This window comes from Anabas testudineus, chromosome 16, assembly GCF_900324465.2.
Source record: "Anabas testudineus chromosome 16, fAnaTes1.2, whole genome shotgun sequence".
NCBI lineage: Eukaryota > Metazoa > Chordata > Actinopteri > Anabantiformes > Anabantidae > Anabas > Anabas testudineus.
Window position 1 is genome coordinate 5,863,752 of NC_046625.1, and position 26,521 is coordinate 5,890,272.

The 26,521-nt window shown below is 39.2% G+C and overlaps 3 protein-coding genes across 3 annotated transcripts; all 3 read right to left on the reverse strand.

Annotated features, from left to right (window-relative positions):
• Nucleotides 1-531: 531 nt before the first annotated feature.
• Nucleotides 532-4,789, reverse strand: LOC113169027 (sialic acid-binding Ig-like lectin 14). Its single transcript, XM_026370151.1, has 4 exons — nt 4,597-4,789; nt 1,526-1,948; nt 1,090-1,398; nt 532-951 (listed from the first exon to the last, which is right to left on the reverse strand). The coding sequence occupies exons 1-4, from the start codon at nt 4,787-4,789 to the stop codon at nt 635-637; spliced, it is 1,242 nt and encodes a 413-aa protein (XP_026225936.1). The 3' UTR covers nt 532-634.
• Nucleotides 4,790-8,609: 3,820 nt separating this feature from the next.
• On the reverse strand, nt 8,610-12,198 carry LOC113169030 (sialic acid-binding Ig-like lectin 14). The gene is made up of 5 exons (XM_026370157.1): nt 12,156-12,198; nt 10,510-10,932; nt 10,074-10,382; nt 9,223-9,319; nt 8,610-9,126 (listed from the first exon to the last, which is right to left on the reverse strand). The coding sequence occupies exons 1-5, from the start codon at nt 12,196-12,198 to the stop codon at nt 9,018-9,020; spliced, it is 981 nt and encodes a 326-aa protein (XP_026225942.1). The 3' UTR covers nt 8,610-9,017.
• A 5,143-nt stretch (nt 12,199-17,341) lies between these two features.
• Nucleotides 17,342-25,283, reverse strand: LOC113170141 (sialic acid-binding Ig-like lectin 5). Its single transcript, XM_026372075.1, has 5 exons — nt 25,181-25,283; nt 19,487-19,909; nt 19,046-19,354; nt 18,405-18,501; nt 17,342-18,306 (listed from the first exon to the last, which is right to left on the reverse strand). The coding sequence occupies exons 1-5, from the start codon at nt 25,221-25,223 to the stop codon at nt 18,198-18,200; spliced, it is 981 nt and encodes a 326-aa protein (XP_026227860.1). The 5' UTR covers nt 25,224-25,283; the 3' UTR covers nt 17,342-18,197.
• Between the last annotated feature and the right edge of the window lie 1,238 nt (nt 25,284-26,521).

The following is a 26,521-nucleotide window of genomic DNA, read 5'->3' on the forward strand; positions in this document are numbered from 1 at the left end:
CAATTTAATCTTTACACACTCTATGAAACTGGTTATCCCAGAGGCCTGTCGACGTTCGCATACACTGATAAATCGTTTGTTTCCTGCTGTGATTTGTGAGGTCTGTCCTCTTGACCTGGTTTCACCTTTTGTCTTGAGTTCCTTTGGAGAATAATAAGAAAAAAAGGTTATGATTTCTTGAATATCCAGTTTGTTCAAAGAGCATTCAAAACTTGAAATGAATGTGTAGTAACTCACCAAAGGAACAAGAAGTAGATTATGACGATGACATTTACAATGAGAGATACAACAGCAATGGTCAAAAAAATCACTGGACTTGGTCCATGATGAGCCACTAGAAAAAATAATATTGTATTATTTCAACAACAGTTAAAATTTCTGAAGGATCATTTGAGGTGTGGACATGGGTTGATTACTTGCTGTAATCTTTATGAACACATATTAAAAAAGTAACTGATGCAAAGATATGATCTGGCAGGATGGATCTAAACAGGCTGTAATTTTGGATTATTAGTAGTATTTGTAATCAGTGTCATAAGAAATGTGCACAAAGGGAGTGAAAGTAAAATAAATATGTCTTTGAACTGTGCTGTAATTTACCACTAACTACCCACATTATTCAACACATGTAATGTTACCAGCAGGCTGTATTCTTACCGACATCTGTCTCGACATCGCTCCCTGAAGCTCTGATGGTGAGGTTCTGTTTTACGTACACATTTCCATTGCTACTGACACACTCAGCAACAGTGCTGGTGTGGTGTTTTACAGTAAGGGTGATGGTGCTGTTAACTGTGTGGTTTGACACAGTGGAAGTGACTGAGTACTTAGTGTGGTTCTCCACCAGCGGCCACGTGATGGTCGGTATGGGAAACCCTTCACTGACACACACACAGGTGAGGACCTCTGACTGAATCACACAGGCAGAGCTTTTTAAGATCTTTGGAAATACTGCAAACACAGAAATCATCATCTTTCTATCAGAGTATTTAAACTGACTTTCAGTTCCATAACATCTGAGAAAATATACAGTTAGACAAAGAACGCGCAAACAATTATTGTAAATAATGTAAAATATGTGCTACTCACTGGCCACACTCAGACTCTCCTCTGTGTTGATGCTTTCAGTGAAGGTGACCTTACAGGTGACCTTTGTGCCACTCTGTGCGGCTGAACGGTCAAAGGACAAAGTTGAGCTGTGTCTCTGTCTGATGGCAGTCAGGTTCTCAGTCCTTAAAGCAATGCTGTTCCCTGTGATGTGAGACTCTCCTGGTTTTCTCCACATCCAGGTGATGTTAGGAACAGATCCAGAGCAGAGACCAGGAGCAGTGCAGGTGAGTGTGACGTGCTGTCCCTCTGTCAGTGGATGAATCACCACTGTGGGCGTCTGAATCAGATCTAATAGGTGAGTAAATACATAAAATATATTTATTAATATTATTATTATTGTTGTCCATAGAGCTGAACAACTCAGTGCACTGTGTACATTACACTCTACATATACAATTAGTTTTGGTTGTTGTACCTGTAACAGTAATTATTGCTTTTGAAGGGAAGGTGGCGCCATCTGTCTTTCCATTCCTGTTACCAACAAGTCTGAGCTCATATGATCCAGAGTCTGATTTTCTGAGGTCATTGATGATGATGCTGCAGTTTTTCTTCGTCACATCAGGCTCCAACAGCGACACTCGTCCTCTAAACTCAGGCTCAACGTTTTCATTACTACTGGAGTTAAATATTAGTCGTCCAGTGCCAGATATATCACATCTTTTATTTGTAGCTGAATGACATTTGTGCCAAATAAAACCTGTGACATTGAAGACAGCATCATTAGTGAAGGAACATGGTAAAACAACACAGAGTCCAGCCTCTGCTGTTATTTCTCCCTCAGGAAGGGTGATGCAGTAGGATCCAGTTTGACAGTGTTTTATTTTTACCACCACGGTACCTATGATCCAAGAGATTCAAAGAGAAAAACAATTATGACAAGAACATGAAGTAAATGTTCACTGAAGTACTAAAATATTACAAAATAAGAATCACTTTCTTTAAAAGGCATCTGATTATTTCACTGCTATTTCCTGTCTATTTGCTGATACATTGTCAGTTATTAGATTCCCCTTTGATTTATATAAACAAGATTATACTACTCTTATATAAACTTTTTTATTTGAACTCTTTGGCAACATGGTACAGCATTTAAATCCTATTTAACTCTCTTGTTGTGTTCCAGTCCTGTTTTACTGATTTACAAGTTCATCTCATTAGATCATAGAATGTGGACGAAGCGCAGAGAGGTAGAAGAAATATTCTCTAAACACTCAATGACACTTCCACTGCTTTGCTCATCGTCATCAAGAAGACATTGTAAAATATAGTTTCTATAATGTGACAAGTGTACAAGGCAGAAAAGAATCAGGAAACAATTTATGGCAATGCCCCAAACCCACATGAAGCCATATAATTTGTTTTAAAAAATAATTAATATTTACATGAACACTAACTGTGGAGCCACTAATGCTACAGGAAACTCCATCATAAACTCTAAAATCTACTGACACCATAGTCGACATCAACCAGTCGACAAAAGTATCTTTATTTTCTGAAGGTGCGATGATGTGGTTTGCATATACTGACAGCTAAAGCAACAGTGCTATAACGCCAGAAATTAAAAGCAAGACAAGCACGTGGTACAATGTGTGTGCACCAAGAGATTTTGCGCCTCTGTTATAAATTGAAACATGCATCAGTGTTTTACATTACACAAGTTACAATGGTAGGCAGGGCAGCGTGAGGAGGTTTTGCCTAAGGACCCCTACTGGAGGTAGCCATAGCTGGGATTTGAACCCCAGTCTTCCACATGGTAGGCGGTGATGTTACCACTACACTAACCAGCCGCTGTTTTAACAAGGTCATTCAATTTTTGTGTTCAAATTCCACTTGAACTCTTATAAGAACTGTTAAGATTATGAGTCTGGACAGAAATGCACATAAACTACACGTTCACTGGTTGGTAAAACAACAAAAACTCAGTGCAGTATTTCTAGTTTACTCAAAACCCATTTCTGGGAGCTTTATGGCCTAAAGGTCATTAATAAAAAGTCAAAACTTGTAATGTTCATAAGAATGTAAGTTCATAAAAAATGAGCACATTAGGTGATAATATACTAAACTAAGTTTCAGTAGTGCTGTTTTATTATGGGGTTTTTTGACCTTTTTGAGTGGTAACGCTAAACAAATTCCAACGAACTGAACACAACAGGAAGGTTAAATCCAATCAATTCGACATCATCTCAATGAAGAAATGTTACAGATCATCCTGGTGTTTAAACATTCAAAGTGTTGTCTGCAGCCTCTGAACAGATCTTCATTAACGCTGCATACTCTACCTTTGGCACAGAAGACCAGAGACATCCAGATGAGAACAAACATCTTAAGTCAGTACTTCGAACACTCGGTATCTGTGTCCACTGGAGAAGATCTTTTCTTTCAAGAGCACAAATTCCTAAGAACAGTAAACAGCACAAATCACTTACTGTCACTAAATCAATGGTTTAATCGTGTTATAGTTATTACATGTTTTCTTTTACCTCTTCCTGTCTTCTCTTCACAATGATTGCTGCTGAGTGTTTCTGTCTTTGGCAGAAGAGAACTGAAGTGACTGAACTTTCTCACCTCCTCCTCTTTTTGATCTTTTACTTTGTGCTAACAGTGTTCACTGAGGTTTTATACTGAACACTGGGACAAGTACATAAGTTGGAAGTTTGTACTATAAAATGAAAAAAATGAGAAAAAATTAAATGAAAAGTAAATGTTTTGTTTGTTATCCCCAAACAAGAATACAGAAGAACAGGCCTGTGTGTGACCAATGTGTGCATAGTATGATGTGCTTGAAACTATTTTGTTATCTTCAGTGTCAGATGAGAGATGACAGTCACATCAACATTAATTCATGTCTTTTAATGTCCTTTTTATGGTTTATACTGTGCATAATCTTTAAGAAATGTCACATGAGATCACATAAACATCGCCTTAAAAGGCATCATTGTATTCTTACTGATAACTTCCTCTTCACACTTAGAGGTTTCAGATTGTCAATATAACTCAGAACTGGCCAAGTCAGTCCGTCAGAAACATGAGCTGAGTTACAACTGTGCTGTACGATGACTGACAGCTCATTGATTACTTACCAGAGACAACCAGTAAGTTTCCAAATAGATCAGATCAATTTATTGCACAGTCACTTTCAACTTCCTTTTATTTTCCCTTCCTGGTTTTGCCCCAGTTTAGCTTCTTCCTCTTTTCCAGCTCACTGATAATCATTGTCACCCAGCTGCTGCTACTGTATTCCAATGCCCGACTTCCAGTTATGCCCTGGTTGGTTAATTTATTGACTATCTTTCTCTTCTGGTTTTTCTGTCACTAATCACCCTGATCTGTTGCAATCGTGCCTTCAGCATTGGTCAGATGGTGCCACTTCAAACCTGAAGTCACTTGTCAGCCAGTTATCTCCTGCTCTCTGTTACCTGACTGGATCTGCACCTCAGACCTCTGATTTTCTGCCTGCTCCATTGATTTTGTAAGTCCTTCTCTGACCTTGTTTTCCTTTTTCTTGGACTTTGTTTTTGGATATTGGATTAGCCCTGGTTGTAGGCGTTCTTCTGGTGTTGACCTGTTTCTTGGACCTGACTGTGTTTATTGTTACCTGTTTTCTGGCTTCTTCAGTCTCCTCTTTAGTTTCCTCCCCCAGACTCAGTCGCCTGAACGCACTTGTCACTTCACTGCTCATGGCTTCCTCCTTGTATGGTTTTCACTTTCTTGACTACTACTCCTAAAATACTCTGCTGCTCCAGATGCACCCTGACAAGGTGTGGATCTAATATCTTTGCTGAATTTCTTATGCTGACATTTTCCACAATAAAACTTAACATGTCTTAATTCCCTTGGGGACATTCTCATGGAAAGGGAGCTGCATTTTAGGTGCTGAGGGTTTGATTCAGTGTCTTGTCCAGGGACACTTTGATATGGGGCCAGGACCTGGGGAAACAGGGAGTGGAATCACCAACTTGGGTATTACAGACCTTTGTGTTACATAAAATACCTCATGCAGATATAGTTCTAATAGATTCTAATCTTTCTAAATACACTGCAGTTTGGTGCATCGTCCTGTTGGGTTTTCATGTTGAGAAAATGACATGTTTCACACATATACTTCCCTTTACATATGTTATGAACACATACTGTATATATTCATATACAAATAAACAAGTCATCTCTGTCTACACACACAATATTCTATAGTAGTAAACTGCTGATTAGCTAGTTAATCCAGCACCTGCCCATGTCTCTGCAACAAGTTCCTGTCACACTTTGTCTTTAAAGTATAGTCAAAAAGAGGTGGATGTGACTCACAGGAGTTATGGCACTTTATACCATAACTCAACAGAAGGCAACATGCTGTAGGTGTGATTTGAGACCAGCTAAGTTCTTGTTAAACATAATTTACTGTTTAGGTCTATATTTTCTCTCTATATTTGACAGATCACTGTCCACTGCCTATGTCATTTCAAACTTTCCTGTATGCAGCCTGTGTTAAAGAAAACTGGGCTTGATCCGACTCTAGCTGACAGTTATTACCCCATCTCCAAATTACTCTTTGTATTGAAGATTCTCGAAAAAGGCAGGGTTCTGTAAAACATAGCACAGAGAAACGCCCTATGTATTACTTTGGTTTATATTATATTTGATTAAAAGGAAGTGTTATGTCTACTGACAACTTTAGGTCTTCCCTTTTAGTTACTAATATAGTGTAACCCTTGCTCAATACTTTGTCCAACATAATTCTGATTCATTATTCTACGATTTCCCTAGAAATTATACTTATACTACCACTGTTACGCTGATGACACACACTTGTATCTCCCTATTGCACACATGGATAATGCTGAGCTGAGTTCTCTACTATTGATATGTCTGATCTAACAAACTGGATGTCTTTAAATTTTATGCAGTTAAACTCAAATAATTTACAAGTTAATTTAATTGGGCCACACAATATATCATGCACTATACTGCCACCTACTGGGCCTTTAACACAATGTGTCGAACCTGTTGGTTTGTAAAACTAGAATGATCCTCAAGATCTTTTCACCTTGGAAACTCTGTAACTTAAAAAAAATAAAATACAATTTAAACACTTGAATGCGTTTAATGATAATATATATTTGAATTCTGCTACAATTCAGTAAAACTACTTTTGTTTATCTATTATTTCTTTCTAATCTATCAAGATCTAAACATCTTTTACTTTTAAAAAATGTGCTTTCTTTGCCCCTCATCATTAACAGGTACCACTCCAGGAGGAAACAGCACTGCAAATATAATCACTGTATCACGCTTAGTGAAAGTACAATAACAGCCAAGGCTGGACTCTTTCAGCTACTGAATTTAAAGTCAAATAGCATAATTCTTGTTGATTTTGATGTTATTTATTGAGTGCAAGATAAGACAGAGATAGAGGTAGAAGCCTGTTCAAACATCCCAGTTAACAGACCTGAAGAGTTTTTATTAAACTAAGATTTACTAAAGAAACTGACTTAATAAAAACTTTGTTGAAACCTGTACTTGTGACATTTGTGTGAACTAAACTAAACATGAAATGATGTGGTTGTTATCGCTCTCTGGTGGTGAGATGTGGGAACAGCAACAACAATGGCAGCTTTTCTTCCACTCACTTAATATCATTGTACTCCAGTTTGAAGTTTACATTAGGAATGTTCACTGGAGTCACCTCACTGACTTTTTGAAATCTCATTGTTACATTCACTTGATTGTAAACATGAACTCACACTTGTCTTTCTTTATTTCCTTTCATGTTAGATCTCATTTAGATGCTCAGGTTGATTTCTCCACTGACCTGCACTGCTCCTAGTCGCCTGTAAAGTCAACTTCATTTTAGCCTATAAAAAGTCTGGTTTAGGACTGTCACATCTTAGTTGACACAAAACACATTCAGTCAGCTGTATTTTCAATTTTAGAGGATTTTTTTTCCAGCTTTCCTTAATCAGTTTTATATTCATGTACAAATAAGTCCCTGTTCGTCTTAATTGATTTCACCTGATCCTCCTGTCTCCTTCTATTTAAGCACCTCCTCACTCCTCTGCCAAATAATCACTGTTAATGTGAGTCCTCACACTACTGTCCAGCCCTGTGACCTTGTCTTATTTCTTGCCTTGTGTTTAGTTTTTTTGTTTTTTTGCAGTAAAAAATATTGTATATAAATTCCAGTGATGGCTTAAGTAGCCACACCCTTGCTTTCAGTGTGTTATATTCAGCCACAGAATGATTGAACTCCTGTTTTATGATCTTTGATGTTAACTGTGGAGCTTTCTTTGTTTTATGCATGTTTACAGCATTTTTACTGCAAAATTTGTCCTGCGGTTGGAGAATCTGACAAATGAGGATGATTGTTCTCATCTCATCTTACTTTAAAATTTTAGGATAAGTAGTTTTTTAAAATAATATGTGTTGAGCAATTATTATGTGAGCAATATGTGAAACCATGAAATTCCATTGTTGTGTCTGACCGTTGTTGTATATCACTGTGTATATTAAATATGTGTTTTCTTGTTCCGTTTTTATTAACAGGTGAGCAAAGTATTTGGAAATACAGCATTTAAATGGAGCACTTCATACGGTGCATTCTGCAATACTGAATATTTTAAGATTAAATGTCATTAAGTTGAAGACAGTTAAACCACAACATTTCAAGCATTTATTCACAAAAATGTGTAAAACACAACTTGGAGCATACAACATATCAGAAGTGAAAACATCCTAATACAGATACACAAGCAAAGAAATAGAAGAGAACATTTTAGACACATGTCAAAGCTGCACATAAAAGCTGAACCTATTACAAAAGTTACACATTAATAGCATTAATTATTATTATTACCACTACTAGTATGGGGGTACCAGTGGTCAACTGAGATTTGCTTTGATTTTTTTCTCCTTGACTTAGATTTTGTTTGCTTGCCTTGTTCCTCACTTGTAAGTCGCTTTGGATAAAAGCGTCTGCCAAATGACTAAATGTAAATTAGCATCATCCCAGATCACCATCCCATGGCATCCTGTTAGAAGCTCTTGCAGCATTTTTGTCCCTCAAACATCTCTGGATCTGCCACTGTTGAGCTGTTTCTGTGTGACAGCAGTCGGTTCGATTCTCAGTCTTGACACATTAGAGACCAGGAGCAGTGGAAGTTGGTGGAGAAACTGTCACTGTGGGTTTCTGAGTGAGCAGTGTGAAGATCATCAGTCACTTCATCAGGAACTGCTGCAGTTCCTAGTCATTGTCTAAAGAGGTCGACAACTACCCAAAGCTACTTCATGGTCCAGACTATAAATACACCAGATCATGAATATCTTCACTCTACATAATATTCATATTTTCAACAGAGACATTTCTTTTAAAGAGAATATTAATCCGATTCTGTTATTAAGGAATTAATAGACTTGTTACACTGTTAAACTAACTGAGTGTTGAGTTGTTCACACTGTCACACTAATGCAGGAGACCTACAGTGAATCCTTGTGTGTTGTAGCAGACCATGAACTTTGAGCTGAGGTGACTGATGCTTCTGCAGATGGGGTACATTACAGTTGTCCATGTTTTCCATGTAATTCAATGTAACGTTTCTTGAGGTGATTGTTGTTGTTGATTTGGCGCTGTATAAAAAAACTGCATTGTACTAAATAGATTTTGCATGAACAACTAATAGAGCATGATTTGTATTTAACTTGTACGACATGAGTATAGTCACTGCTGTCAGTAAAGCCACTGTAATGAAGATTATAAGAATATGTCATACTTAATTTTTCTGGTTTTCAGGTGAGATTGCACAGTCTCCAATTTATGCCTCATGAAAGATAAATGTGCAGTTACAATTATATCTGCTAAAGACTGTCACAGTTAATCTGATTTAACAATTTAATCTTTACACACTCTATGAAACTGGTTATCCCAGAGGCCTGTCGACGTTCGCATACACTGATAAATCGTTTGTTTCGTGCTGTGATTTGTGAGGTCTGTCCTCTTGACCTGGTTTCACCTTTTGTCTTGAGTTCCTTTGGAGAATAATAAGAAAAAAAGGTTATGATTTCTTGAATATCCAGTTTGTTCAAAGAGCATTCAAAACTTGAAATGAATGTGTAGTAACTCACCAAAGGAACAAGAAGTAGATTATGAAGATGACATTTACAATGAGAGATACAACAGCAATGGTCACGGAAATCACTGGACTTGGTCCATGATGAGCCACTAAAAAAAATAATATTGTGTTATTACAACAACATTTAAAATTTCTGAAGGATCATTTGAGGTGTGGACATGGGTTGATTACTTGCTGTAATCTTTATGAACACATATTAAAAAAGTAACTGATGCAAAGATATGATCTGGCAGGATGGATCTAAACAGGCTGTAATTTTGGATTATTAGTAGTATTTGTAATCAGTGTCATAAGAAATGTGCACAAAGGGAGTGAAAGTAAAATAAATATGTCTTTGGACCGTGCTGTAATTTACCACTAACTACCCACATTATTCAACACATGTAATGTTACCAGCAGGCTGTATTCTTACCGACATCTGTCTCGACATCGCTCCCTGAAGCTCTGATGGTGAGGTTCTGTTTTACGTACACATTTCCATTGCTACTGACACACTCAGCAACAGTGCTGGTGTGGTGTTTTACAGTAAGGGTGATGGTGCTGTTAACTGTGTGGTTTGACACAGTGGAAGTGACTGAGTACTTAGTGTGGTTCTCCACCAGCGGCCACGTGATGGTCGGTATGGGAAACCCTTCACTGACACACACACAGGTGAGGACCTCTGACTGAATCACACAGGCAGAGCTTTTTAAGATCTTTGAAATACTGCAAACACAGAAATCATCATCTTTCTATCAGAGTATTTAAACTGACTTTCAGTTCCATAACATCTGAGAAAATATACAGTTAGACAAAGAACGCGCAAACAATTATTGTAAATAATGTAAAATATGTGCTACTCACTGGCCACACTCAGACTCTCCTCTGTGTTGATGCTTTCAGTGAAGGTGACCTTACAGGTGACCTTTGTGCCACTCTGTGCGGCTGAACGGTCAAAGGACAAAGTTGAGCTGTGTCTCTGTCTGATGGCAGTCAGGTTCTCAGTCCTTAAAGCAATGCTGTTCCCTGTGATGTGAGACTCTCCTGGTTTTCTCCACATCCAGGTGATGTTAGGAACAGATCCAGAGCAGAGACCAGGAGCAGTGCAGGTGAGTGTGGTGTGCTGTCCCTCTGTCAGTGGATGAATCACCACTGTGGGCGTCTGAATCAGATCTAATAGGTGAGTAAATACATAAAATATATTTATTAATATTATTATTATTGTTGTCCATAGAGCTGAACAACTCAGTGCACTGTGTACATTACACTCTACATATACAATTAGTTTTGGTTGTTGTACCTGTAACAGTAATTATTGCTTTTGAAGGGAAGGTGGCGCCATCTGTCTTTCCATTCCTGTTACGAACAAGTCTGAGCTCATATGATCCAGAGTCTGATTTTCTGAGGTCATTGATGATGATGCTGCAGTTTTTCTTCGTCACATCAGGCTCCAACAGCGACACTCGTCCTCTAAACTCAGGCTCAACGTTTTCATTACTACTGGAGTTAAATATTAGTCGTCCAGTGCCAGATATATCACATCTTTTATTTGTAGCTGAATGACATTTGTGCCAAATAAAACCTGTGACATTGAAGACAGCATCATTAGTGAAGGAACATGGTAAAACAACACAGAGTCCAGCCTCTGCTGTTATTTCTCCCTCAGGAAGGGTGATGCAGTAGGATCCAGTTTGACAGTGTTTTATTTTTACCACCACGGTACCTATGATCCAAGAGATTCAAAGAGAAAAACAATTATGACAAGAACATGAAGTAAATGTTCACTGAAGTACTAAAATATTACAAAATAAGAATAACTTTTTTTAAAAGGCATCTGATTATTTCACTGCTATTTCCTGTCTATTTGCTGATACATTGTCAGTTATTAGATTCCCCTTTGATTTATATAAACAAGATTATACTACTCTTATATAAACTTTTTTATTTGAACTCTTTGGCAACATGGTACAGCATTTAAATCCTATTTAACTCTCTTGTTGTGTTCCAGTCCTGTTTTACTGATTTACAAGTTCATCTCATTAGATCATAGAATGTGGACGAAGCGCAGAGAGGTAGAAGAAATATTCTCTAAACACTCAATGACACTTCCACTGCTTTGCTCATCGTCATCAAGAAGACATTGTAAAATATAGTTTCTATAATGTGACAAGAGTGATTATGACATGAAGTCATATAAGTTGTTTTAAAAAATCATTTATGTTAACATGAACACTAAGTGTGGAGCCACTAATGCTACAGGAACCTCCATCATAAACTGTAAAATGGTTCTTAACCAAATCTACTGACACCATAGTCGACATCAACCAGTCGACAAAAGTATCTTTATTTTCTGATTGATGGTGCGATGATGTGGTTTGCATATTCTGACAGCTAAAGCAGCAGTGTCTGTACTAACAGATTTGGTGCCTCCATTATAAATTGAAAGATGCATCTGTGTTTTAATTTAATTCAATTTTTGTGTTCAAATTCCACTTGAACTTGTATAAGAACTGTTGAGATTATGAATCTGGACAGAAATGTGTGTAAACTACAATTTCACTGGTTGGTAAAGGAACAAAAACTAAATGCATTTCTAGTTTACTCAAAACCAATTTGTGGGAGCTTAATGGCCTAAAGGTCATTAATAAAAAGTCAAAAACTTGTACGTTCATAAGAATGTAAGTTCATAAAAAACGAGCACATTAGGTGGTAATATACTAATTATTATTTTAATAATAATTTAAGTAGTGCTGTTTTATTATGGGGTTGACCTTTTCGACTGGTAACACTAAACCAATTACAACGAACTGAACACAACAGGAAGGTTAAATCCAATCAATTTAACATTATCTCAGTGAAGAAATGTTACAGATCATCCTGGTGTTTAAACATCAAAATGTCGTCTGCAGCCTCAGAACAGATCTTCATTAACGCTGCGTACTCTACCTTTGGCACAGAAGACCAGAGACATCCAGATGAGGACAAGCATCTTAAGTCAGTACTTCAAACACTCGGTGTCTGTGTCCACTGAAGTAGATCTTTTCTTTCAAGAGCACAAATTTGTAAGTACAGTGAACAGCACAAATCACTTACTGTAACTAAAATATGGTTTAATTGTGTTATAGTTATTACATTTTACCTCTTCCTGTCTTCTCTCCACAATGATTGCTGCTGAGTGTCTGACTGCTCCCCCAGGGGAATGGGTTAAATGCAGAGGACCAATTTCATTGTAACATGTACATGTGACATATGACGAATAAAGGCTTTCTTCTTTTTCTTTATCTTTGGCAGAAGAGAACTGAAGCGACTGAACTTTCTCACCTCCTCCTCCTTTAGATCTTTTACTTTGTGCTAACAGTGTTCACTAAGGTTTTATGCTGAACACTGGGACAAGTGCATAAGTTGGAAGTTTGCACTATAAAATGAAAAAAATGAGAAAAAATTAAATGAAAAGTAAACGTTTTCTTTGTTATCCCCAAACAAGAATACAGAAGAACAGGTAGGCCTATGTAAGAAGGCATCAGTATATTCTTAGTGATAACTTCCTCTTCACAATTAGAGGTGTTAGATTGTCATTATAACTCAGAACTGGCCAAGTTAGTCAGAAACATGAGCTGAGTTAAAACTATGCTGTACGATGACTGACAGCTCATTGATTACCTACCAGAAACAACCAGTAAGTTTCCAAATAGACCAGATCACTTTCAACTTCCTGTTATTATCCCTGCCTGGTCCTGTCCCAGTTTAGTTTCTTTCTCTCTTCCTCTAACTCACTCATAATCATATACAGTATATATATAATCAAAGAGAAATCTGATAACTTAACTAAACACATTAGCCTAATACATGCTGACAAGGTGTGGATGTACTATCTTGGCTGAATTTTTCATGCTGACATTTTCTACAATAAAAATTTAAATATCTCTAATTTCACAATAATAATTGATACTTTAATTTCCTTTGGGAATTTCTCAAAGAAAGGCGGCTGCGTTTTAGGGGCTGAGGGTTTGGGGTTCAGTGTCTTGTCCAGGGACACTATACATGGGGTCCAGGATTTGTGGGAGTTGACTCACCAACCTTCGGTGTTGTAGACCTTTATGTGTTACTTAAAATACCTCAGGCAGATATAGAGCAGAGAATGTGTGTACTAATCTCTCTAAACCAGAAACTCTGCAGCTTGGTGCATCTTCCTGTGGGGTTTTTAACGCTAAGAAAATGACATGTTTCACACATATACTTCCTTTCGCAGTTGTTAAGAACACATGTATATTTATACACACATAAAGTCAATATAATAAAGTCATCTCTGTTTACACACACAGTATTCTTTAGTAGCATAGTCGTCTATTCAAGCTCCACAGAGTACAACTAGCATTCAAAATTACAAGAAGCTATGTAGAAGGGCAAAGTGTAAATGGAAGACAACTGGTCTTACAGTTCATTATATCCTCATGAAGGAGCAACAAATAATTTACATTTGAATGGTAAAGGATGCTAGGATCTCATTTTTCACAACTTATTTGTACCAATCGCCATAATCCTAGATTCCTTTTTCAAACCGTTAAGCTAGTTAATCCAGCACCTCCCCATGCCACTGCAACGTCTGTGACTGAAACAATTTCCTGTCACACTTTGTCTTCAAAGTAGAGTCAATAAGATGTGGGATCACCCAAAATTCATCATTCTTGGATGTGACTTATCCATATCTGAATTCCATCAGGTCTGTATTACTTTGGTTTATATCATATTTGACATTTGACTTTAACAGGAAGTTTTGTGTCTCTACTGACAACTTCTGTCTTCACTCTCAGTATCTGAGTATGGTGTGCCCCAGGCGTCCAATATTATTCTCATTTTACATGCTTTCCATCTGAGATGTTTTACACAGACGGGATATTTCTTTCTACTGTTACGCTGATGACACACACTTGTATCTCCCAACAGCACACGTGAATAATGCTAAGCTGAGTTCTCTACTATTGACATGTCTGATCTAAGAAACTGGATGTCTTTAAATTTCATGCAGTTAAACTCCATTAAGATGTTAGTTCTTTTAATTGGGCCACACAATATTTCATGCACTATACTGCCACCTACTGGGCTATTAACTAAGGTTGTCCAATGTTTTTATCACCTTAAGAATATAGCTAAAATTACCCAGCATTAGCTCCCAGTTCATTGTAGAGTCAATTTTAAGATTTCATTTATTACATTTAAAGCCCTTTTAATTTCATACAATCCTCCATATCACCTGAGATCCTCAGGTACTAGATTTTATCTTTTCCAAGATTCCAAAATTTTGGAATGATCTCCCTGAGGAAATCGAGCTTTCTGAGTCAGTGTCATCTTTTAAGTCTTGTCTTAAAACTCATTTTTATCTAATTATCTTTTTTGATTATATGTGACATGCTTGTGCTAGCTTTAATTCTCTTGTTTTGTCCTCATTTCTATCCTTGTGTTAAAATTTTGTTTTTTAATTTTAATTATTGTCTGTTTTAGTGTACAGCACTTTGTACTCTTGGATACGTGCTTTATAAATAAGGCTATTATTATTATTACTAAGTATTTCTCCTGTTTTGTATGGTTTGTAAAACTAGGTTGATCCTTAAGATCTATTTACCTTAGAGACTGTGTAATTAAAAAAAAATAATTACAATTGAAACGAAGGATGCACTCGATAAATATATATTCGAATGCTGCTACAATTCAGTAAAACTACTTTTGTTCATATGCTGTTTCTTTCTGTTCCATCGAAATTTAAACATCTTTTACTTTTAAAAATTGTGTTTTCTTTCTCCCTCATCATTAACAGGTACCACTCCAGGAGGAAACAGCACTGCAAATATAATCACTGTATCACGCTTAGTGAAAGTACAATAACAGCCAAGGCTGGACTCTTTCAGCTTCTGAATTTAAAGTCAAATTGCATAATTCTTGTTGATTTTGATGTTATTTACTTGAATGGACGATAAGACAGAGATAGAGTTAGAAGCCTTTTTAAACAGTCCCAGTTAACAGCCCTGAAGAGTTTTTATTAAATTAAGATTTACTAAAGAAACTGACTTAATGAAAACTTTGTTGAAACCTGTACTTGTGACATTTGTGTGAACTAAACACGTGGTTGGTATCGTCCTCTGGTGGTGAGATGTGGGAACAGCAACAACAATGGCAGCTTTTCTTCCACTAACTTAATATCATTGTACTCCAGTTTGAAGTTTACATTAGGAATGCTCACTGGAGTCACCTCACTGACTTTTTGAAATCTCATTGTTACATTCACTTGATTGTAATCATGAACTCACACTTGTCTTTCTTTATTTCCTCTCTCTTTAGATCTCATTTAGAAGCTCAGGTTGATTTCTCCACTGACCTGCACTCCACAGAAGAGACGGTGACGCTTAGGTAATTCTCATATACTTTTAAAAACTATATTGTCTCAGTGGCTGATACTCTGAAGTTGACATGACGCTTTGAGGTCTAGGATCACCAAGACTGAATGTGTTATATAACAGTCATAAGAATTTAGATTATTTCCAGTATGATCTTTTTTAGCCTATTCAGTCAGCTGTAATTTCAATTTTCCAGCATTTTTTCCAGTTTCCCTTAATCAGTTTCATGAATTTCACCTGTTCTCCTTGCTTGATTTCACCTGGTCCTCCTGTCTCCTTCTATTTAACCACCTCCTCACTCCTCTGCCAAATAATCACTGTTAATGTGAGTCCTCACACTACTGTCCAGCCCTGTGACCTTGTCTTATTTCTTGCCTTGTGTTTAGTTTTTTTGGATGACCTTGTTTGTCCCTGGACTTTACCTTTGCCCTGTCCCTCTGTAAGTTTAGCCTGCCCTTTTGTGATCTTCTAGTTTCAGTTGTTATTTTGTGTCCCTGTGCCGTGTTACTGGTGGTTTTCTGTTGATAATTCTTGTCTTGTTTCTCTCAAGTCTTGAGTTGTTACTTTGCACTGAGCCACGTCTCCTGTGTCCTTTTGTGAATTTGTGCCGGGTTATCTGCTGTTTTTTTATTTTCTACTTTGTAGGCCCTATTTGTTTCTCCCTTGTTTTTTCATTAAACCTTGTTTTGTTCGAACTTGTGTCTGGTATTTTAATCAGGCTCAAAAACCCAAATCCTCTTATCTGGTCTGCAAGGCTGAAGGTTTTTCTCCATCATTTATACATTATATCTATTTCTTCTTTACACATCCTCAAATGTTCGTTATTGGAGAACCACACTGAGTACTTTTTCTTTTTTTTTTACAGCATTTTTGCTGCAAAATTTGTCCTGCGGTTGGAGAATCTGACAAACGAGGATGATTGTTCTCATCTCATCTTACTTTGAAATTCTAGGATAAGTAGTTTTTTAAATTAATATGTGTTGAGCAATTATTATGTAAGAAATATGTGAAACCATGAACTTCCATCGTTGTGTCTGACCGTTGTTGTATATCACTGTGTATATTAAATATGTATTTTCTTGTTCCGTTTTTATTAACAGGTGAACAGGTTTACAGGGGAAAGACAATTCTGTAAAGATCAATTCTGTATCACTCTTACTGAAGGACAAATATGAGCAGAGACTGAACTCTGTGTTGTGATACCATGTTCTTTCTCTCTCTAAATGCTGTATTTGGAAATACAGCATTTAAATAGAGCTATTCGTACGGTGCATTCTGCACTATACTGAATATTTTAAGATTAAATGTCATTAAGTTGAAGACAGTTGAACCACAACATTTCAAGCATTTATTCACAAAAATGTGTAAAACACAACTTGGAGCATACAACATATCACAAGTGAAAACATCCTAATACAGATACAACAAGCAAAGAAATAGAAGAGAACATTTTAGACACTTGTCAAAGCTGCACATGAAAAGCTGAACTTATTACAAAAGTTATACATTAATATCGTTATTATTATTATTACCACTACTAGTATGGGGTAACAGTGGTCAACTGAGATTTGCTTTGATGTTTTTCTCCTTGACTTAGATTTGGTTTGCTTGCCTTGTTCCTCACTTGTAAGTCGCTTTGGATAAAAGCATCTGCCAAATGACTAAATGTAAATTAGCATCATCCCAGATCACCATCCCATGGCATCCTGTTAGAAGCTCTTGCAGCAGTTTTATACCCCCACATCAACATTTCTAGATCTGCCACTGTTGAGCTGTTTCTGTGTGACAGCAGTCGGTTCGATTCTCAGTCTTGACACATTAGAGACCAGGAGCAGTGGAAGTTGGTGGAGAAACTGTCACTGTGGGTTTCTGAGTGAGCAGTGTGAAGATCATCAGTCACTTCATCAGGAACTGCTGTAGTTCCTAGTCATTGTCTACAGAGGTCGACAACTACCCAAAGCTACTTCATGGTCCAGACTATAAATACACCAGATCATGAATATCTTCACTCTACATAATATTCATATTTTCAACAGAGACATTTCTTTTAAAGAGAATATTAATCGATTCTGTTATTAAGGAAGTGATAGACTTGTTACACTGTTAAACTAACAGAGTGTTGAGTTGTGCACACTGAGAATCCCATTAATGCAGGAGACCTACAGTGAATCCTTGTGTGTTGTAGCAGACCATGAACTTTGAGCTGAGGTGACTGATGCTTCTGCAGATGGGGTACATTACAGTTGTCCATGTTTTCCATGTAATTCAATGTAACGTTTCTTGAGGTGATTGTTGTTGTTGATTTGGCGCTGTATAAATAAACTGCATTGAACTAGATAGATTTTGCATGAACACCTAACAGAACATGATTTATATTTAACTTGTGCCACATGAGAATAGTCACTGCAGTCAGTAAAGTCACTGTAATGAAGATTATAAGAATATGTCATACTTAATTTTTCTGGTTTTCAGGTGAGATTGCACAGTCTCCAATTTATGCCTCATGAAAGATAAATGTGCAGTTACAATTATATTTGCTAAAGACTATCACAGTTAATCTGATTTAACTATTAAATGTGTGCACACTCCATAAAACTGGTTATCTCAGAGGCCTGACAACGTTCGCATACACTGGTGAATTGTCTGTTTCCTGACGTGATTTGTGAGGTCTGTCCTCTTGACCTGGTTTCACCTTTTGTCTTGAGTTCCTTTGGAGAATAGGAAGAAACAAAATGATTATGATTTATTGAATGTCCAGTTTATTCGAAGAGCATTAAAAACTTCAAATGACTGTGTAGTAACTCACCAAAGGAACAAGAAGTAGATTATGAAGATGACATTTACAATGAGAGATACAACAGCAATGGTCAAGAAAATCACTGGACTTGGTCCATGATGAGCCACTAGAAAAAATAATATTGTATTATTACAACAACACTTAATATTTCTGGAGGATCATTTGAGATTTGAGATTTGCTGCAATCTTTGTCAACACACATTTAAAAAACATTAAAAAAGTAACCGATGCTCTGCTTTGTTGCAAAGATATGATCTGGCAGGATGGATCTAAACAGGCTGTAAGTTTGGATTATTAGCAGTATTTGTGACAACATATGTGCACAAAGGGAGTGAAAGTGAAATAAAGATGTCTTTGGACCGTGCTGTAACTCACCACCAACTACCCACATTATTCAACACATGTAATGTTACCAGCAGGCTGTATTCTTACCGACATCTGTCTCACTTACTTTTTATAACATCGATGTCAATACAGTAAAATATAGTAAATGATGCTGGGAAACACAGCAGGTTAACAAGAATCGCTCATCACCTTTCTATGAGAGTATTTACACTGATTTTCAGTTCCATAACATCTGAGAAAATATACAGTTAGACAAAGAACACGCAAACAATTATTGTAAATAATGTAAAATATGTGCTACTCACTGGCCACACACAGACTCTCCTCTGTGTTGATGTTTCCAGGGAAGGTGACTTTACAGGTGATGTTTGTGCCACTCTGTGTGACTGAACGGTCAAAGGACAAAGTTGAACTGTGTCTCTGTCTGATGGCAGTCAGGTTCTCAGTCCTTAAAGCAGTGCTGTTCCCTGTGATGTGAGACTCTCCTGGTTTTCTCCACATCCAGGTGATGTTAGGAACAGATCCAGAGCAGAGACCAGGAGCAGTGCAGGTGAGTGTGATGTGCTGTCCCTCTGTCAGTGGATGAATCACCACTGTGGGCGTCTGAATCAGATCTAATAGGTGAGTAATATATATTTATTAACATTATAATTATTGTTGTCCATATAGCTGAACACCTCAGTGCACTGTGTACGTTACACTGTACATATACAATTAGTTTTGTCTGTGTCTGTTTTTGTCTGTACCTGTAATAGTAATAGTTGCTTTTGAAATGAAGGTGAAGCCATCTGTCTTTCCATCCCTGTAACCAACAAGTCTGAGCTGATATGATCCAGAGTCTGATTTTCTGAGGTCATTGATGAAGATGCTGCAGTTTTTCTCAGTCACATCAGGCTCCAACAGCGACACTCGTCCTCTAAACTCAGGCTCATTGTTTTCATTACTACTGGAATTAAATATTAGTTTTCCAGTTTCAGATATATCACATCTTTCTTTTATAGCTGAATTACATTTGTACCAAATTAAACCTGTGACATCATGGGCAGCATCATTAGTGAAGGAACATGGTAAAACAACACAGAGTCCAGCCTCTGCTGTTATTTCTCCTTCAGGAAGGGTGATGCAGTAGGATCCAGTTTGACAGTTTTTTATTTTTACCACCACGGTACCTGTGATCCAAGAGATTCAAAGAGAAAAACAATTATAACAAGAACATGAAGTAAATGTTAACTGAAGTACTAAAATATTACAAAATAAGAATCACTTTCGTAAAAGGCATCTGATTATTTCACTGCTGTTTCCTGTCTTTTTGTTGACACATCTTCAGTTATCAGATTCCCCTTTGATTTATATAAACAAGATTACACTATTCTTACATAAAAGTTTTTATTTGAACTGTTTGGCAACATGGTACAACATTTAAATCCTATTCAACCTTCCTGTTGTGTTCCAGTCCTGTTTTACTGATTTACAAGTTCATCTCATTAGATCATAGAATGTGGACGAAGCACAGAGAGGTAGAAGAAATATTCTCCAAACACTCAATGACACTTCCACTGCTTAGCTCAACATCATCAAGAGCACATTTTAAAATATAATTTCTATAATGTGACAAGTCTACAAGGCAGTGAAGAATCAGGAAACAATTAGTTTTATGGCAATCCCCAAAACCCACATGAACTCATATAATTTGTTTTAAAGAAATCATTTATGTTGAAATGAACGCTGACTGTGGAGCCACTAATGCTACAGGAAACTCCACCATAAACTCTAAAATGGTTCTTAACCAAATCTACTGACACCATAGTCGACATCAACCAGTCGACAAAAATATCTTTATTTTCTGAAGGTGCGATGATGTGGTTTACATGTACTGACAGCTAAAGCAACAGCGCTATAAAGCCACAAATTTAAAGCAACTTGAGACAGAAAAGAGAAAAGCATTTTACACCTCTATTATAAATTAAACCTGCATCTGGGTTTAATAGGTTAATTAAATGTTGGTGCTCGAATTCCACTTGAACTTGTATAAGAACTGTTAAGATTGTGAGTCTAGACAGAAATGTACAGTATGTAAACTACAGCTTCACTGGTTGGCAAAGGAACAAAAACTCAGTGCAGTAATTCTAGTTTGCTCAAAACCAATTTGTGGAAGCTTAATAGCCTATAGGCCCTTAATAAAAAGTCAAAACTTGTAATGTTCATAAGAATGTAAGTGTCACCATTTCTGCATATTCTGTTCTCTGCCATTCCTGTCTGTACTCATTTATGGTCCCCTTTCTCATTTCAGATACCCTGCATGTTCCTGCTTCTCTACCTCCAGGCACCTTGTTAACACTCATCTGGTTCACCTGTGTCATTGTCTCTGCCCCATTGCTATATAACCCACTCCACAACTCTGCTCCCCTGTCAGTTCGTCACCTTCTCTGGAAAGACCACACCTGTCTGCCTGAAACCAGCTCAACTAAAACGATTTTCTGAACCATTAACTCCGGACTCTATGTATGTCTGTCTACCTGCCCGTTAGAGCAGCCGCTTTTAGTTACTATCCTGTTTTTGGACTTTTTCCCCTGCCAGTGCAGTTATTCAGTTATTGTATTTTTGTTTTCTTACACTCCTGCCGGTTAGTGCAGCGTCCTTAGTTTACTCCGTTCATCTCTTTGTTTTATATATCTACCACCTGCTGAATAAAAGACACTTGCTCTCCAGCCTGCCTCAGCTTGTGCTTTTGGGTCCACGCACCTACTTGTGATAGAACGAACTGACCAACATGGACCCAGCAAACCTGGGCAATGTGGCTGGTGAGTTGGAAGCACAGGCGAAAGCAATCAGATGTCATGAGCAACAGCTGGAGGACCTTACTATGACTGCTCCATAGACCTTCTACCAGGGTCCATCCCACCCAGAGGTCGTCTTTTCTCCCTTTCTTCCCCAGAGAGGCTGGCTATGGAAAAGTATATCGCAGAGTCTCTGGCCGCTGGAATCATTAGACCCTCCTCTTCACCAGCTGGTGCAGGATTCTTCTTTGTCGGTAAGAAGGACGGAGGTCTCCGTCCCTGCATTGACTATAGAGGCCTCAATGACATTACAATAAAAAACAAATATCCACTCCCACTCATCTCCTCTGCCTTTGAGCTCCTTCAGGGAGCCACAGTCTTCACCAAATTGGACCTACGGAACGCCTACCATCTGGTGAGGATTAAGGAAGGGGACGAATGGAAGACTGCCTTCAACACTCCGAACGGCCATTACGAATACCTGGTGATGCCTTTCGGGCTCACAAATGCTCCCGCTGTATTCCAGGCCCTAGTGAACGACGTGCTCCGAGACATGGTCAACATCTTTGTATTTGTGTATCTCGATGATGTCCTGATCTTTTCCAAGGACCTGCAGGAGCACATAAAGCATGTTCGCATGGTACTGCAAAGACTTTTGGCTAATGGGCTTTTTGTAAAAGCAGAGAAATGTGCTTTCCATGTGTCATCCACAACCTTTCTCGGATACATCATCTCCCCTGATCGCATGGAAATGGATCCAGGAAAAACCAAGGCTGTCCTCGATTGGCCTACTCCCACCTCCCGGAAACAGCTGCAGCGCTTTCTGGGGTTTGCAAATTTCTACAGACGATTCATTCGTAATTATAGCTCAGTCGCCTCACCCCTCCACCAACTGACCTCCAACCAGTCTCCGTTCTTCTGGACCGCCGAGGCTGACCAAGCCTTCCGGGACCTCAAACACCGCTTCACATCGGCTCCTGTCCTTACCATCCCTGACCCCAAGAGGCAGTTTGTGGTTGAGGTGGATGCCTCAAGTTCTGGCGTAGGAGCAGTCCTTTCTCAAAGGTCAGTGTCGGACAACAAATTACACCCCTGTGCCTTCTTTTCTAGAAAGCTGCTTCCTGCTGAACGCAACTACGATGTGGGCAACAAAGAATTGCTAGCCATGAAGTTGGCGCTGGAGGAGTGGCGCCACTGGCTGGAGGGGAGCGAACAGCCGTTTGTGGTCTGGACTGACCACAAGAACCTGGCATATCTCCGTTCTGCCAAGAGGCAAGACGCACGACAGGCTCGGTGGGCTTTATTCTTCACCCGGTTCAACTTCTCTATTGTCTACCGGCCGGGTTCCAGGAATACCAAGGCTGATGCCCTGTCCCGCCAGTTCCCAGACACCGAGGACTCTGAGCCAGCAGATCTCATCATCCCCTCGTCCTGCTTCATCGGTGCTGCACGTTGGCCCATAGAGAAACAGGTAGCTGATGCAGTCACCAATCTCCCTGTTCCACCTAACTGTCCTCCCCGCTGTCTGTTTGTTCCTGATGCTCTCAGGTCACAGGTTTTGCAGTGGTCCCATTCTTCTCGTCTCGCCTGTCATCCTGGATCTGATAGAACCCTAGCCATGATCAAACAACGGTTCTGGTGGCCGACTCTCCATGCCGACGTCAGGGAATTTGTTGCAGCCTGCTCTACCTGTGCTCAAAATAAAACCTCCAACAGAGCTCCTGCTGGGCTCTTGCACCCACTCCCAATTCCGCGGCGTCCTTGGTCACACCTCTCTCTGGATTTCATAACAGGCCTTCCTCCATCTGAAGGTAACACTACCATACTCACTGTTGTCGACAGATTTTCTAAAGCCGCACACTTTGTTCCCCTTCCAAAGCTGCCCTCTGCCAAGGAGACAGCTGAGGTCATGCTGTCACAGGTGTTCCGGCTCCATGGTCTCCCGTTGGACATTGTCTCTGACAGAGGGCCCCAGTTTGTAGCGAGGTTCTGGAAAGATTTCTGCCGACTCCTGGGGGCCACAGCCAGCCTCAGTTCTGGGTTTCATCCCCAATCAAACGGCCAAACCGAAAGGATGAACCAGGATCTGGAAAGGACTCTCCGCTGTCTCTGCTCAAAAGAACCTTCCACGTGGTCAAAATCCCTTCTCTGGGTAGAATATGCTCACAATTCCCTTCCCTCCTCAGCAACTGGCTTCTCACCTTTCCAGGCAGCCTATGGTTATCAACCTCCCCTTTTCCCATCCCAGGAGCAAGAATCGGACGTGCCCTCTGTTCAGGCCTTCATCCGACGCTGCCGAAGGACATGGATCAGAGTCCGGAACTCCCTTATCAGAACATCCCACCGCTATGTTACGGCGGCCAACAAACGCCGCTCTCCAGCTCCCCTGTACGCCCCGGGACAGCGTGTGTGGCTGTCCACTCGCGACCTACCATTGAGGGTGGATTCCAGAAAGCTGGCTCCCCGCTTTGTGGGTCCTTTTCCTGTATCCAAGATCGTCAATCCGGTGGCTGTGATGCTCAGGCTCCCTCGGTCCCTCCGGGTGAATCCCACCTTTCATGTCTCTCACCTCAAGCCGGTTCGGACCAGTCCTCTGGCTCCCGCCTCCGTGCCCCCTCCGCCCGCCCGGCTTGTTGGTGGTGCGCCGGCCTTCACGGTCCGCCGTCTCCTCCGTTCCCGCCGGCGAGGTCGGGGTCTTCAGTATCTGGTCGACTGGGAGGGGTACGGTCCTGAGGAGCGTTCCTGGGTTCCTGCCCGGTCCATCCTGGATCCAGCTCTGGTGCGGTCCTTCCATCGTGCCCATCCTGATCAGCCTGGTGGGCCGTCCGGTGCCGGCCGTTGAGAGGGGGGTTCTGTCACCATTTCTGCATATTCTGTTCTCTGCCATTCCTGTCTGTACTCATTTATGGTCCCCTTTCTCATTTCAGATACCCTGCATGTTCCTGCTTCTCTACCTCCAGGCACCTTGTTAACACTCATCTGGTTCACCTGTGTCATTGTCTCTGCCCCATTGCTATATAACCCACTCCACAACTCTGCTCCCCTGTCAGTTCGTCACCTTCTCTGGAAAGACCACACCTGTCTGCCTGAAACCAGCTCAACTAAAACGATTTTCTGAACCATTAACTCCGGACTCTATGTATGTCTGTCTACCTGCCCGTTAGAGCAGCCGCTTTTAGTTACTATCCTGTTTTTGGACTTTTTCCCCTGCCAGTGCAGTTATTCAGTTATTGTATTTTTGTTTTCTTACACTCCTGCCGGTTAGTGCAGCATCCTTAGTTTACTCCGTTCATCTCTTTGTTTTATATATCTACCACCTGCTGAATAAAAGACACTTGCTCTCCAGCCTGCCTCAGCTTGTGCTTTTGGGTCCACGCACCTACTTGTGATAGTAAGTTCATAAAAAACGAGCACATTAGGTGATAATATACTAATTATTATTTTAATAATAATTTAAGTAGTGCTGTTTTATTATGGGTTTTTTTGACCTTTTTGAGTGGTAACACTAAACGAATTATGACGAACTGAACACAACAGGAAGGTTAAATCCAATCAATTCGACATCATCTCAATGAAGAAATGTTACAGATCATCCTGGTGTTTAAACATCAAAATGTCGACTGCAGCCTCAAAACAGATCTTCATTAACACGGCATACTCTACCTTTGGCACAGAAGACCAGAGACATCCAGATGAGGACAAACATCCTAAATCAGTACTTCGAACACTCTGTGTCTGTGTCCACTGGAGAAGATCTTTTCTTTCACGAGCAGGAATTCCTAAGAACAGTGAACAGCAAAAATTACTGTAACTAAATAAATGGTTTAATCGTGTTATAGTTATTACATTTTTTCTTTTACCTCTTCCTGTCTTCTCTTCACAATGATTGCTGCTGAGTGTTTCTATCTTTGGCAGAAGAGAACTGAAGTGACTGAACTTTCTCACCTCCTCCTCCTTTTGATCTTTTACTTTGTGCTAACAGGGTTCACTGAGGTTTTATACTGAACACAGGGACAAGTACATAAGTTTACACTATAAAATGAAAAAATGAAAAACAATGAAATGAAAAGAAAACTTTTTGTTTGTTTCTTATCCCCAAACAAGAAAACAGAAGAACAGGTAGGCCTATGTAAGAAGACATCATTGTATTCTTAGTGATAAGTTCCTCTTCACACTCACACTCTTCACAGATTGTCATTATAACTCAGAAGCGGCCAAGTTAGTCAGTCAGAAACATGAGCTGAGTTAAAACAGTGCTCTATATATAGGTGCTGAGGGTTTGGGGTTCAGTGTCTTGTCCAGGGACACTTTGATACAGGGCCAGGAACTGGGGAAACCTGGAGTTGAATTATCAACCTTGGGTGTTGCAGACATTTGTGTTACTTAAAATACCTCAGCCAGATATAGAGCTGAGAATGTGTCTACTAATCTCTCTGAACCAGAACCTCTGCAGCTTGGTGCATCTTCCTGTGGGGTTTTTAACGCTAAGAAAATGACATGTTTCACACATATACTTCCTTTCACAGGTGTTAAGAACACATGTATTGCACACACAATATTCTAAAGTAGTATAGTCCTCTATTCAAGCTCCACAGAGTACAAATAGCATTCAAAATTGCAAGCAGGTATGTAGAAGGGTAAATGGAAGACAACTGGTCTTACAGTTCACTGTGTCCTCATGAAGGAGCAACTAATAGTTTATATTAGAATGTTAAAGAATTCTATGTTATTTTTCACATCTTATTTGTACCAATCGCCATAATCCTAGATTTCTTTTTCAAACTGTTAAGCTAGTTAATCCAGCACCTCCCCATGCCACTGCAACTTCTGTGACTGAAACAATAATATATCAATAAGATGTGGGATCACCCAAAATTCATCATTCTTGCATGTGACTTGTCCATATCTGAATTCCATCAGGTCTGTATTACTTTGGTTTATATCATATTTGACTTTAACAGGAAGTTTTGTGTCTCTACTGACAACTTCTGTCTTCACTCTCAG

Excerpts from the sequence above, each read along its gene's own strand:
- LOC113169027 (XM_026370151.1), bottom strand. The coding sequence starts at position 4,789 with ATGAGCAGTGAAGTGACAAGTGCGTTCAGGCGACTGAGTCTGGGGGAG. Across the intron at positions 1,949-4,596 it reads CCAAGAAAAAGGAAAACAAG|GTACCGTGGTGGTAAAAATA; the intron begins GTCAGAGAAGGA and ends CTTGGATCATAG. Across the intron at positions 1,399-1,525 it reads AGCAATAATTACTGTTACAG|ATCTGATTCAGACGCCCACA; the intron begins GTACAACAACCA and ends CTCACCTATTAG.
- LOC113169030 (XM_026370157.1), bottom strand. The coding sequence starts at position 12,198 with ATGCTTGTCCTCATCTGGATGTCTCTGGTCTTCTGTGCCAAAG. Across the intron at positions 10,933-12,155 it reads TCTGGTCTTCTGTGCCAAAG|GTACCGTGGTGGTAAAAATA; the intron begins GTAGAGTACGCA and ends CTTGGATCATAG. Across the intron at positions 10,383-10,509 it reads AGCAATAATTACTGTTACAG|ATCTGATTCAGACGCCCACA; the intron begins GTACAACAACCA and ends CTCACCTATTAG.
- LOC113170141 (XM_026372075.1), bottom strand. The coding sequence starts at position 25,223 with ATGTTTGTCCTCATCTGGATGTCTCTGGTCTTCTGTGCCAAAG. Across the intron at positions 19,355-19,486 it reads AGCAACTATTACTATTACAG|ATCTGATTCAGACGCCCACA; the intron begins GTACAGACAAAA and ends CTCACCTATTAG. Across the intron at positions 18,502-19,045 it reads GGAGAGTCTGTGTGTGGCCA|TGGCTCATCATGGACCAAGT; the intron begins GTGAGTAGCACA and ends TATTTTTTCTAG.